General features: G+C 50.9%; 3 protein-coding genes across 5 annotated transcripts in view; 1 reads left to right on the top strand and 2 right to left on the bottom strand.

The window, feature by feature from the left end:
* The window catches only part of Tspan10 (tetraspanin 10), a 4,930-nt gene extending 3,979 nt beyond the window's left edge, over positions 1–951 (top strand). The window contains exon 3 of the mRNA XM_028787981.1: positions 76–951. Coding sequence (XP_028643814.1) covers positions 76–439 — 364 coding nt within the window. The 3' untranslated portion in view covers positions 440–951. The remainder of the gene's footprint in view (positions 1–75) is intronic.
* Positions 952–1,685: 734 nt separating this feature from the next.
* Pde6g (phosphodiesterase 6G) lies at positions 1,686–6,468 on the bottom strand. Its single transcript, XM_028787977.1, has 4 exons — positions 6,385–6,468; positions 3,777–3,998; positions 2,713–2,753; positions 1,686–2,274 (listed from the first exon to the last, which is right to left on the bottom strand). Exons 2-4 carry the CDS (start codon positions 3,920–3,922, stop codon positions 2,198–2,200), a joined length of 264 nt encoding a protein of 87 aa, XP_028643810.1. The 5' UTR covers positions 3,923–3,998; positions 6,385–6,468; the 3' UTR covers positions 1,686–2,197.
* A 2,586-nt stretch (positions 6,469–9,054) lies between these two features.
* On the bottom strand, positions 9,055–10,436 carry Oxld1 (oxidoreductase like domain containing 1). 3 transcript variants are annotated; one of them, XM_028787942.1, is made up of 2 exons: positions 10,230–10,436; positions 9,055–9,640 (listed from the first exon to the last, which is right to left on the bottom strand). In XM_028787942.1, the coding sequence occupies exons 1-2, from the start codon at positions 10,434–10,436 to the stop codon at positions 9,218–9,220; spliced, it is 630 nt and encodes a 209-aa protein (XP_028643775.1). In that variant the 3' UTR covers positions 9,055–9,217. The 3 variants fall into 3 exon arrangements, with proteins under 3 accessions (XP_028643775.1, XP_028643773.1, XP_028643774.1); XM_028787940.1 differs by having other exon boundaries at positions 9,055–9,754; positions 10,260–10,436; XM_028787941.1 differs by having other exon boundaries at positions 9,055–9,754; positions 10,304–10,374.
* Positions 10,437–10,547: the final 111 nt, after the last annotated feature.

Genomic DNA, 10,547 nt, shown 5'->3' with positions numbered 1-10,547 from the left:
GGGAGAGGGAGAGGGAGAGGGAGAGGGAGCCTGAAGGCAGGCCTTCTCTCCTGACTAAACCTTGTGTGCCTGCAGCTACTTCAACTGCAGTTCTCCGGGCATTCAAGCCTGCAGCCTTCCTGCCTCCTGCTGCATCAACCCCCAGGAAGACGGAGCTGTAGTGAACACTCGGTGTGGATTGGGGGCATTGTACCTGGACCGGAAGGCAGCTGGACAAGTAGTTTACCTGCAGGGCTGCTGGCCTGCGCTGCAAGAATGGCTTCGGGGGAACATTGGTCCCATAGGTGGCTGTGCTATCGCTGTTGTCATGATCCAAGGGACTGAACTCCTCTTGGCTGCCTGCCTGCTAAGGGCCCTAGGTGTCCACAAGGTAGCAGAGGACATAGAACCAGACCCTTTGTCAGCTGCTGGCACTACTGTCTCCACCAAGCAGAGCTGAGAAGACTACGACAGACCAAGCTCCAAGCTTCTCCCCACCTTCCAGGAAAGGTGACAGGGCTTCCACTTCTGGCCCTGGCTTCTTTGCTACATCTGTTCTGTCAGTCCCCAAGACTCACCTAGATAGCCTCTGTGCTGCTCCAATTTCACAATTTCACTCCTGATTTCTCAGGACCCAGCTAAGCCCATGGCTGTCTTTTGCAAAGGCCACCCTGGCGATCTGTGTCTGCTCCTACCTGCCCTGCGCCCCCTAGATGGCAGGAGGAGCCAGGGCTGGGGGCTCTCTCTTCCAATCTTAGCCAGCCACCTTCTCTGATCTGTCTCACACTGACTGGCTCTAGGTTCCCATTTCATCACTACTGGCTTCTCATGGGTCTCCTCTTGCTTCCTGGTCTTTAGTAAGATGTGGGGTAATGCCTAGGGCACACCCTGTACAAAACTTTTTGGTAGGAGGAAGACTTTGCTTATTGGTATGTCCATTCATATTTGTATAGTAAACTATAGATCTCACAATGACTGGGAGTGTCTTTCCAAAATCAAAAGGGAGACAATTCCTAATTTCCCAGCTAGGGCTGACTGCCAGCAGCAGACAGCCCAGCTTTGATGTTATCTGTAGTTAACATGGTGAGTTTGTGGTTGTCTCATAAATGGAGTCTTTTTCTTTTCTATTTTTTTTTTTTGACAGAGCCGCATGTATTGCAGGCTAGCCTTCAACCCCCTACATAGCTCAGGATGGTCTATCTTCAGCACTCCCCTACCTCCAGCTCTCCAGTGCTCAGATTACAAGTGTGTACCACCAGGCCCAGAGGGCCCTTCTGAGAGCCATGTTCTGGTCATGCCCAAAGAATGAACATTTACCCTAAAGGTTGTGGGTGCTTTGGGGTGAGTTTGCCCATATACCGTACCCGTGTGTGGAGTCCTCAGGTTACTGGGGGTGCACAGCAGCAGTCAGCTGTCAGTCCCAGGATGGACCGGCTAGATCAAGGGCCTACTCATTAGATGCCCGTGTTTAAGTTTCTAGTTTTTGTCCTTCCCTACCCTTAAAGAATATGCTTCACTGACTATGGCCACCAGAAGTGAGGGTAACGGCCAGGCTCATATATACTGGACCTCAAGCCTCTGGGGAGAATAGGATCAGCGAGATTTTTCTATTTCTCTTCCTGGCTAGTCTCTCTTACCTCTGCCGGCCCTGGTCCTTCCTTCACGGTGCTGATAAAGCAACCAACCCTCCAGAAGGTACAGCTCTCTGCCAACGCACCTCAGATAAGCAAGGACGTGCTAATTTTATTTTGAAATAGGAGCAAGAGACAAGAGTATGTTGGGAAGGTTGGTATAATGGGAGGAGTAGCTTAATCTCTCTCGCCACATTACCCCAGGACAGTGTCCCACCCCACGACACCCATCTGGAAGGGCTGCAAGACAGAGGAACTTTATTACCGTCAGAAGTCAGTGCGGGGAAACATTACTCGGTACTCCATCCCTGCATCACAGACACAAGAAGGACAGGAGATGGGGCTGGTTCCCACACCCTTCTTTCTGCTAACCAGTGACTTCAGGTCAACAGGGTGTCCTGTGGGAGGCTGTAGGCTCTCAGTAGCTGATGTCAGGGCCTGAGGTTGTCCCAGGAGGCCAGGGTAACCTGGCTAGGAACTCAGGCTCAAACTTGGGCAGGGGTCCTAGACAGGGTTTACAGAGGGTGGTGAGATGGAGTGGATCTTCAGCAGGTGTCTTCCACAGGGCTCTCGGAGCAGGGATTTGACTAAATGATGCCATACTGGGCCAGCTCATGCAGCTCTAGGTGGTTGAAGGCCTCCCAAGGGCAGATGACGGTGATATCTGCAGGAAAGGTGTGATTAAAGAGACGCTGTGACCCTGGGGCCACCCATTTCCTGCTGCCTTGCATTTCATTCCCCAAACAGAAGCATGTCTGCCTGGGATGAGTGTCTAGACTATGGTTACAAATTTCATCCCAGGCAGGAAGCACCAACTTTGTGTTCTGGATCTTGCCTCTAGTAGAGAAGAATGTTGTAGGGCCTGAATGGGGAGCTCAAGGGACCCTTTGCCAAAGTTGGAAGGAGAAACAAATGTGTTTCCTGTGCCCTGTGAACCTGCTCCATGGGGAAACCCTTCTCTGATGTTGGGAGGGAAATAGGGGACCAGAGGGGAGGCAGGCTAAGCAATAAACAGAGGAATCTGGGATCAGTGGGAATATGTCTGAGGGATGTAGGGTACTTAATAGGACTGTCCAGAAGCACCAATCCCAAGTGGTCATACCTGTTCCCAGGCCTTCCATTCCAGGGATGTCATCCCCAAACCTGCAATGACAGAGTGGTTAAGGATGTTATCTCCAGGTATAGCTAGATCTAGCCACCCCTAGAAGCCAGACTGAAGGTCTACTCCCCTACATCTGCTACTGGGTACGATCTGAGGGCTCTCCTCTACCACCATGTGCCTAGTGTGCTTCCCTGAGATTTACGAGCCGAGGACCAGAGAATGAAGTCGCCTGGGTGAGCATGGGCTGTGGGTCTCTGCAGTGGAGCGAGCGTGAGGTGGAGCGAGTGAGTGAGTGTGAGGGTGCTGTGTGTGTCTCAATGTGCAGGCTATGGTTTGTCTCTGAAAGGCACACACACTGGAAATTAGCCCCCAGTGCAACAGTCTTGGGAGGCGGTGGAGCTTTAGGAGGATGCCAAGTAGATAGTGACTGGGTCCTGAGGAACATTACAGTGGATCAATGCCAATCTTACAGGACAAGGTTACAACTACAGACATGGTAGTTGTAAGGGCGAGACCTGTTCCTCTCTGCTCTCTAGGTTCCTCTACATATGACCTGTCTCCTTTTCCAGCACTCCTGCCAAGATGCCATCCTCCAGGTTGTCATATACCTATACGGTCTTTTCCAGATGCTAAACAGTTGAGACCCCCTCCCCCCTCCTGGAACCTTCAATCTCCAAAACTGTGGGCACAACAAATCTTTTCTGCCAAAGTATTTTGTCATAGCAACAGACAGCTGACTAAGACAGAGTTTCTGGGTGTTCTTATGTAAGTGTCTGTGTGTGCGTAGGAGAAAGTGCTGGGGGTACACACATATCCCTGAGGAGGTTCAGGCAGTCTGTTTCCCAGACCTGCCTGGTTGTGGCACCTGGCGTCAATGATAGCCCTTCATTCCCCTAGCACTTCTGAGGCCCCAGTCTCAGGAATGAGGACACACTGCAAAGAGCCCTGCCCCAGCCTCCACCTTGTCCTCCCATGCAACCCAGGAGGAGTGTTCCTTCTGTGAGAGGCTACGGCCCAAGAAGAGTGCTTCTTCTGTGAGAGACTCCCTTCTGTTGCTTGCTTACCCTTGCACGCCTTTCTTGGGGGGCTTGCTCTTGAATTGCCTTGTCTGCCGTTGCTTAAATTTAGGTGGTCCTTTCCTGGGGGTGACTGGTCCTCCTATCACCCGTGTGGCTGACCGAATCTCACTCTTGGGTAGCTCCAGGTTCATGGTGAGGCTGGCAGAGACACTGCAGTGACCCTTAGCTTCTGGACTCTGTCAGGCTGGGCTGGACTCCTCATGCAGGCTAGGGTAGACCAGATAGATCCCTGTTAGCTCCCTTGCTCATCACAACAACCTTGGGAGCAGAGAGGGCTGACACCCAGGAGCCACCATCCTGAGACAGCTGACTGCACTCCAGAGAAGCACCTTCCCGCTCCACCTGGGCTCCCAGCATTGTCCTTCTGTCTGGTACCATCAGACACCCCACATTGCTAAGAGTCACACACAACCCTTTTACCCATCCCATACTCCGAATCCACACCAAACCCACTTTTTGGACCCTTCGTACGTCCCATACCAGGACGTTTTACTATCTCTCCTTGCAGATAGCCATTGAACACCCTTGTCTGCTCCCCACCCCACTACACACTGGAATCTGATCCAGCCTTGTCACTCTGTTGAAAGCCTTCTGAGGATGCCTGGGACTGATACAAAGGACACTCCCTCCTGATCCTGCAGATGAGTCTCACAGTCACTTGCCTTCCCTTTCAGGTGGTCGGCCACAGGCTGCTTTCACTAGTTCCTGGTCCTGTCTCAGGAAAGGAAGGCCTCGTCTACCTCATGTTGTTCTGTATTCCCAGGTCCTAATTTATTTCTTCATGTTATATACTGGAAAGTTATCCATCCATCCATCCATCCATCCATCCATCTATTATCTATCTATCTATCTATCTATCTATCTATCTATCTATCTATCTATCTATCGGCAGGGTTTCTCTGTGTAGCCCTGGCTGTCCTGGAACTTATTCTGTAGATCAGCTGGTCTCAGACTCAGAAACCTGCCTGCCTCTGCCTCTGGAGTGCTGGGATTAAAGGTGTTATTTATGGGGTGGAGAGATGGCTCAGTGGTTAAGAGCACTGACTGCTCTTCCAGAAGTCCTGAGTTCAATTCCCAGCATCCACATGGTGGCTCACAACCATCTGTCATGGGATCTGGCACCCTCTTCTGGTGTGTCCAAAGAGAGCAACACTGTGCTCACATACATGAAATAAAAGTAAATCTTTAAAGGCATTATTGACATGCCCCTGTAAGTATATTTGTTCATATTTATATACCTGTTGGGGCTTGTTATCTGTTTCTTTTGGTTGGATTGGTGCTGTTAACTAACCTCCCCAAAATGGAACACAGAGCTGCTCTAGGGCAGGGCCCTGTCTGTGAACAGCTGAGCCGGGAACCTCTCTTCTTCATGACACTATTTCAGACGGCCGAGCCAGAAGTGGGCCTCAAGGAGAGTGGTCACACTGGGACTCTCCTGGGCACAGAATGCCGAGGATACTCACTAGGTCACTTATTCTGGGTTGGGCAGCACCTCAGGTGCTGGTGTGGCTGAGCTGGCCTCTGCTGCCTCATATCAGGCCACAACCTAGAAAACACTGTACAGGATAGTCCCTCCTCTTCTCCACAGAACCTCTTCCCAAGAGCTCTAAGCCCCAGTGACCTTGGCCATGGACAATATAGCTTTCTGTAATCTTGTTAGTATCTGAAGGAGACTCCTAATCTCCCAGGGTTTCTAGAAAGCTGCATAAACCTCACATGCTGCTGAAGGTTCTGAGGCCATACAGGTGACCCAGACAGGAGATGTTGCCAGACACTTAGGTTTCCCAGGGACTACCCTTTTCTATCTTCAGTCCTATGTAGTATAGCACTGTCCAGTCTTAAGCTACTGTCAGTGGTTTGCTGGAACATCAGGGCTGAGACTAATCAGAGAAGCATAAGTCTGTTGTATGCAACACCTCCCCTTGGTCTAGTGGCTCCCCCCTGTCATTCCTAGGTTCAGCCTCTGTGCCCAAAGCCAACACCAGCCTAGAAACCAGGACTCCAGAGCATAGGAGACCAGGCTGCTCAGTCCCCGGGGCACCTATTCTTACTTCCTAGTAGAAAAATACTTCTTCAAAGGCCATGAACCCCCATGGGCAGCCGTTCCCTGACAGAGCACCAATGAGCAGTGCTGATTCCGTGGAAACCATGTCTGAGATGCCTAACCAGGACTAACCTAAAGCTGGTGCCATTCAGTTTTGTATGATCAGGTTGCTAGTCTTGGTAACAGAGGCACTAAATTTGGCATTGTGGGAAATCAGAGCAGGTGATCGGTAGGATGTCCTTGCTAAAGGACAGGGGAACAAGACAGGCTCCTAAAGACTTAAGCGCTCAGCGGAGGTGGTAAAAGCCTGTTAGATTTCCCCAACTCAGGGTGAATGAGCAGTCAGTGGTTTTCTGGAACGTCAAGGCTGAGACTAATCAACAGGGAAGCAGGAGTCTGTTGTAGGCAACACACTCTCCCCGCAGTGTAGTGGCTCCCCTCTGTCATTCTTAGGTTAAGCCTCTGTGGCCGAAGCCAGCACCAGTCTAGGAACCAGGACTAGGTTGATGCCTAGCTATCAGAAAGGGCAACAGGATGGGTCATACTCACCAAGCACTGGGCAGATCTCAGGGAGTCACGGGTGCCGGTTGTCTGGACCTGGATCAGCAGAGCACTGGCCTAGGAATTTATCCTCCTTGTGAGCGGATTATGACTCTCTTTTCTAATGATACACTAATCAGATTGCTGGGCCTTGAGGGAGCCACCACTGCCTGGCATGCTGGGGGTAGGCAGAAGGGGTTCAGGCACCCAAGGGTCTTAAGGAAGGACACCCAGGTCCAGTAGGTAGCCAAGACAAGGAGGGGAAATATGACCTTCACTGGTTGTGGGGCTATGCTTCACATGTGCATGGCCTCCAGAAACAACTGGGCCATCTTCCAGACAGCCCTGGCTTGGGCTTAGCCCTCGCTTTGTCCCATCCACTGAGGAAACCCTGTCGGTGGACCTCCATGTTCTGTGTAGTAGCCTCTATACATTTTTTTTCTTACCTTTCAGCCCTTCCTCTTGCATTTCAACCCCAAGGCCTGAGCATTTGATCCTCTGGGTTGTCCATTTCCTGTGCCTGTTCTTCTAGCTTCCTCCTCTGGGTCCTCTAGGGTTCTGATCTAGTGTCTTAAGGTCACCCCTCAAATTAGGCCAGGGCATCTATTTCAGATCAGCTTATTTCCTTCTAACTCATTTGTATAAAGCTTGGATAGAATTGGTTTTTTTTTTTGTTTATTTTTTTGTTTTTGTTTTTTCGAGACAGGGTTTCTCTGTATAGTCCTGGCTGTCCTGGAACTCACTCTGTAGACCAGGCTGGCCTCAAACTCAGAAATCTGCCTGCCTCTGCCTCCCAAGTGCTGGGATTAAAGGCATGCACCACCACTGCCTGGCTAGAATTGGGTTTTTAAAGACACTGTCTTATGTAGTCCCAGGCTGGCCTCAAACTGTCATGTAGCTAAGGATGGTCTTTAAACCCTAGTCCACCTCTTCCTCCCAAGTCCTGGAATTACAGGCATGTGCCAACACAGCCAGCTCGGTACCATTCTTTTTTTTTTTTTTTTTTTTTTGGTTTTTTGGCTCAGTACCATTCTTGTCTTAATCTTTGTCTTCTACGCTGAAGTGGTTCAGGAGGCATGTTATATTTCGAGTGTCTTGCCCACCATGGGGCACTTCACAGATGCTTGGTTCTAAGTACCTGGGGGTTAAATTGGTAGAGGCCCACTGCAAAGGGCTAGCCAGTGCCGTTCCATTGGGGGCATCTCATACTGCATGACCTTACAGGCCTTTACCACAATTATCCAATGTTGGAAATGTTGGCTTTTGTAGGATCCACTGGTGTTGACATTTTCTGGAGAGGTGAACAAACGTCTACCTACTCTAGGGCACGAATGACAGAGAAATGGTTCTGCCCAAGTAATGCTTGGTGGACTGATGAGCTTATTGGAGTGAATTATAGGGGCGTGGATGATCAAAGGCAGCTGTCTTACCAGAAAGCCAACCCCATCAAAAGGGGTGATTCAGCTGGGTGCGGGGGTGCACGCCTTTAGATCCCAGCGCTTCAGAGGCAGGTGGATCTCTATGAGTTAAGAGGCCAGCCTGGTCTACAAAGCGAGTTCCAGGACAGCCAGGCCTACACCGAGAAATCCTGTGAGGGGGTGGGGGGATGGGGGATGAGAGAGTGACGATTCAAGCCGGGTGGGGTGGTGGTGGCATGCCTTAATCCCAGCACAGAGGCAGGCTGATCTCTGAGTTCAAGGTCAGATTGTTCTACAAAGCAAGTTCCAGGACAGCTAAGGCTGTTACACAGAAACCATGGGGAGGTAGGCAGGGGTATTGGGCGGGGGAGGGTGATGGGTCACAAAAGTTGTCTGTCTGGGGTTTTCTACACAGCTTGCAGGCAACTCAGCTAGTTTAGTACCCACTCTCCAGCAATGGTTTATTGACTGTCTTGTCTTAGGGAAAACTCTGTGAATCTTGTAAGTTTTAGGAGCTTCCTGAGCCCAGGTTTTATTTACTTACTGAGTCTTTTGAATCTCTTTTTTGGAGGAAACGTTTAATCTATAGTAAGTAGTCACAAGAGTCTTGGACCTAATACGTGTGGTCACCACTATCGTTTATCTGGGCCCAGCCCTGGCTGAGTACTTTGGATGGCATGTAACATCTGCCTAAGATACTAGCCTGAACTGTGTTCTGTCATCACTAGCCAAGTGCCCCTACCTTCTGATCTCTATTTTGTTTTATGGATCTGTGTAAAACACCAAACATGGAAAAGGACTTATTTATCAGCTCAACCTTAGGAAGAAGTCGCTTTAACCGGGATAGGTGGGCACAAACGCATTTAAGCTCAGTCCTTGCCAGTGCCTGAGAGCTCATCCTGGAGCTCGATGCTCCAGCTGCCTTGCTTATTCTAGCAGTGCTCAGAACTCTAAGGGATGGCCCTCACTACTACATGATAGAAAGAACATCTCCCTCCAGGACCTAGCAGGAGACAGGGAGCATCTAGGCCCTTCCCATGTGCTGGTTCTCATTCACCAGAGATTGGAACCAGAGTTTACTGTCAGCAGGACATCCAGGTACACTGGGGGCTGGAGCAGCTCCTGTCTCAGGATGTTCAGGAACATGGGTTCGGCTTCACCCATAAGGGAAGCTTCAGCTGTTCCGCAGGGATACACAGTCAGCCTAGGCATGCTTCTTCTGACAAGACAATAGAGGCAGAGAGACAAACAAAAGCTCCTGCATGGTTGTCACAGAGGATTCATTTATTCTGAGGTGAAGTTGTTACATAATAATCCCTGCTCCTGGCAGACTTGTAGAGTCTTCCAGACTTAGGAACAAAGGTGACCCTGCTGCTTCTTAAGGGTAGCGTCTGTCCAAGATAAGAAGTCCCAGGTAAACTGGATCAGGCTCCACTCTGCATTCGGAGCCGGATCTCCATCCTGAGGAAGGCCTTGAGGTTCTCATCTGTCACATGCTCCTCCAGAACGGCCAGGGCCTTCTCCCCACCGTCCTGGTAGAGCCTCAGCAGAGCTTCTGCATAGTCCACCCATACACAGTTAGGACAGCCACTCATACAGCAGTTTGTCGGAGGCTCAAGCTCAGGTGGCAGAGAGTATGGGGGCCCTATGGAGTTCCCCCTGGGCAGGGAGGCCTTTGGCTCCCTGTCATTCTCTGTACCTACTTGGAAACCTTCTTCCCTGTGGTCCGTCCCCAACCTTCTGCAGCTATCAGTGACTTGCACTGGAGTGTGGTATCTGTGAAGAACACTGTGTCTTCCTCGGGGAAGACTCTGACAGCAGTCCCAGCTGGAGAAGTGGTGCATTCCCTGTGAACATGGGGTAATCCGTACGGCTCTCCAGGAAGCTGTTCCCAGCTCTGGGAAGTGTTCAGCCTTCCTAGCGTTGGGATGGTGGCTTAACATCCTTCTCAGCCTCACTTCCTGCAGAACCATAGACAGGTTATTATATTTTATTTCTGTATAATGTTTCCCTATCTGTGAAGTGGACATACTAGTTGGTATGAGAAGAAACTTGTTAAGGGCTCACTCGGTTCAGTGCCAGGCACTGGGCCTGTGCTATCAAAGCCTGCTCGAGGAACAACTCCACATCAGACAACCAGACAGACGACAAATCCTGGACAGGATAAGGGGAAGTCTATCGAGCCGGTTGACTCTCATCAGCCAGCTATAGCTGAGCACTTTTCTGACCATGCTGACCTAATATGTCATCGTCAGCCCGGTGTCATCCTTCCATCACTTCACAAGAGACGCTTAAGAGACATTGGGTCACCCCATTTTTCTGTCTCTCACCTCTCAAAAGCCCTCGGGTCCCTTTCCCTGCTATTCATTCATGACCCTGGTCACTATTATTCTTGCAGTTTACTTGCCCACTAACTAACTCGTCTGGGACCCAAACCAGAAGAAAACTCTCAGTGAGCACGCTGACCATGATTCCTCCAAGCGCTGGCCTGCCTCCCAGACCGGGGATACCTCGGCTGCACGAAAGGTTTCGCGCAACCCAGCTGGGGCACTGGGATCCGCTCAAGCCGCGGGCATTTGCCCAGCACCAGAGCACAGCTCCCACCCGGCCACCCCGGGACAGGTTCTGCAGCAGCGAGCCCATAGCTGGTGCGGATGACCGAGCCAATGAGCTTGGGACGCAGCGCAGGAAGCGGAAGTGATGCTCTCAGGCCCGGGTTTGCAAGAGGGCGGAAATAGTTCCGTGCCGGACGCT

Source organism: Grammomys surdaster, unplaced genomic scaffold (genome assembly GCF_004785775.1).
Source record: "Grammomys surdaster isolate TR1022 unplaced genomic scaffold, NIH_TR_1.0 125688, whole genome shotgun sequence".
Lineage (NCBI taxonomy): Eukaryota > Metazoa > Chordata > Mammalia > Rodentia > Muridae > Grammomys > Grammomys surdaster.
Note: the sequence above shows the minus strand (reverse complement) of the source record. Positions and strands in the feature narration are given on the sequence as shown.

Bases quoted from the DNA above. Each gene is read 5' to 3' on its own strand.
- Pde6g (XM_028787977.1), bottom strand. From the start codon at position 3,922: ATGAACCTGGAGCTACCCAAGAGTGAGATTCGGTCAGCCACACGGGTG. The intron at 2,754-3,776 runs GTAAGCAAGCAA...CTGTCATTGCAG, and splicing joins CCCAAGAAAGGCGTGCAAGG to GTTTGGGGATGACATCCCTG. The intron at 2,275-2,712 runs GTATGACCACTT...CCTTTCCTGCAG, and splicing joins AATGGAAGGCCTGGGAACAG to ATATCACCGTCATCTGCCCT.
- Oxld1 (XM_028787940.1), bottom strand. From the start codon at position 10,436: ATGGGCTCGCTGCTGCAGAACCTGTCCCGGGGTGGCCGGGTGGGAGCT. The intron at 9,755-10,259 runs GTCAGCGTGCTC...ATGGTTCTGCAG, and splicing joins CAGCGCTTGGAGGAATCATG to GAAGTGAGGCTGAGAAGGAT.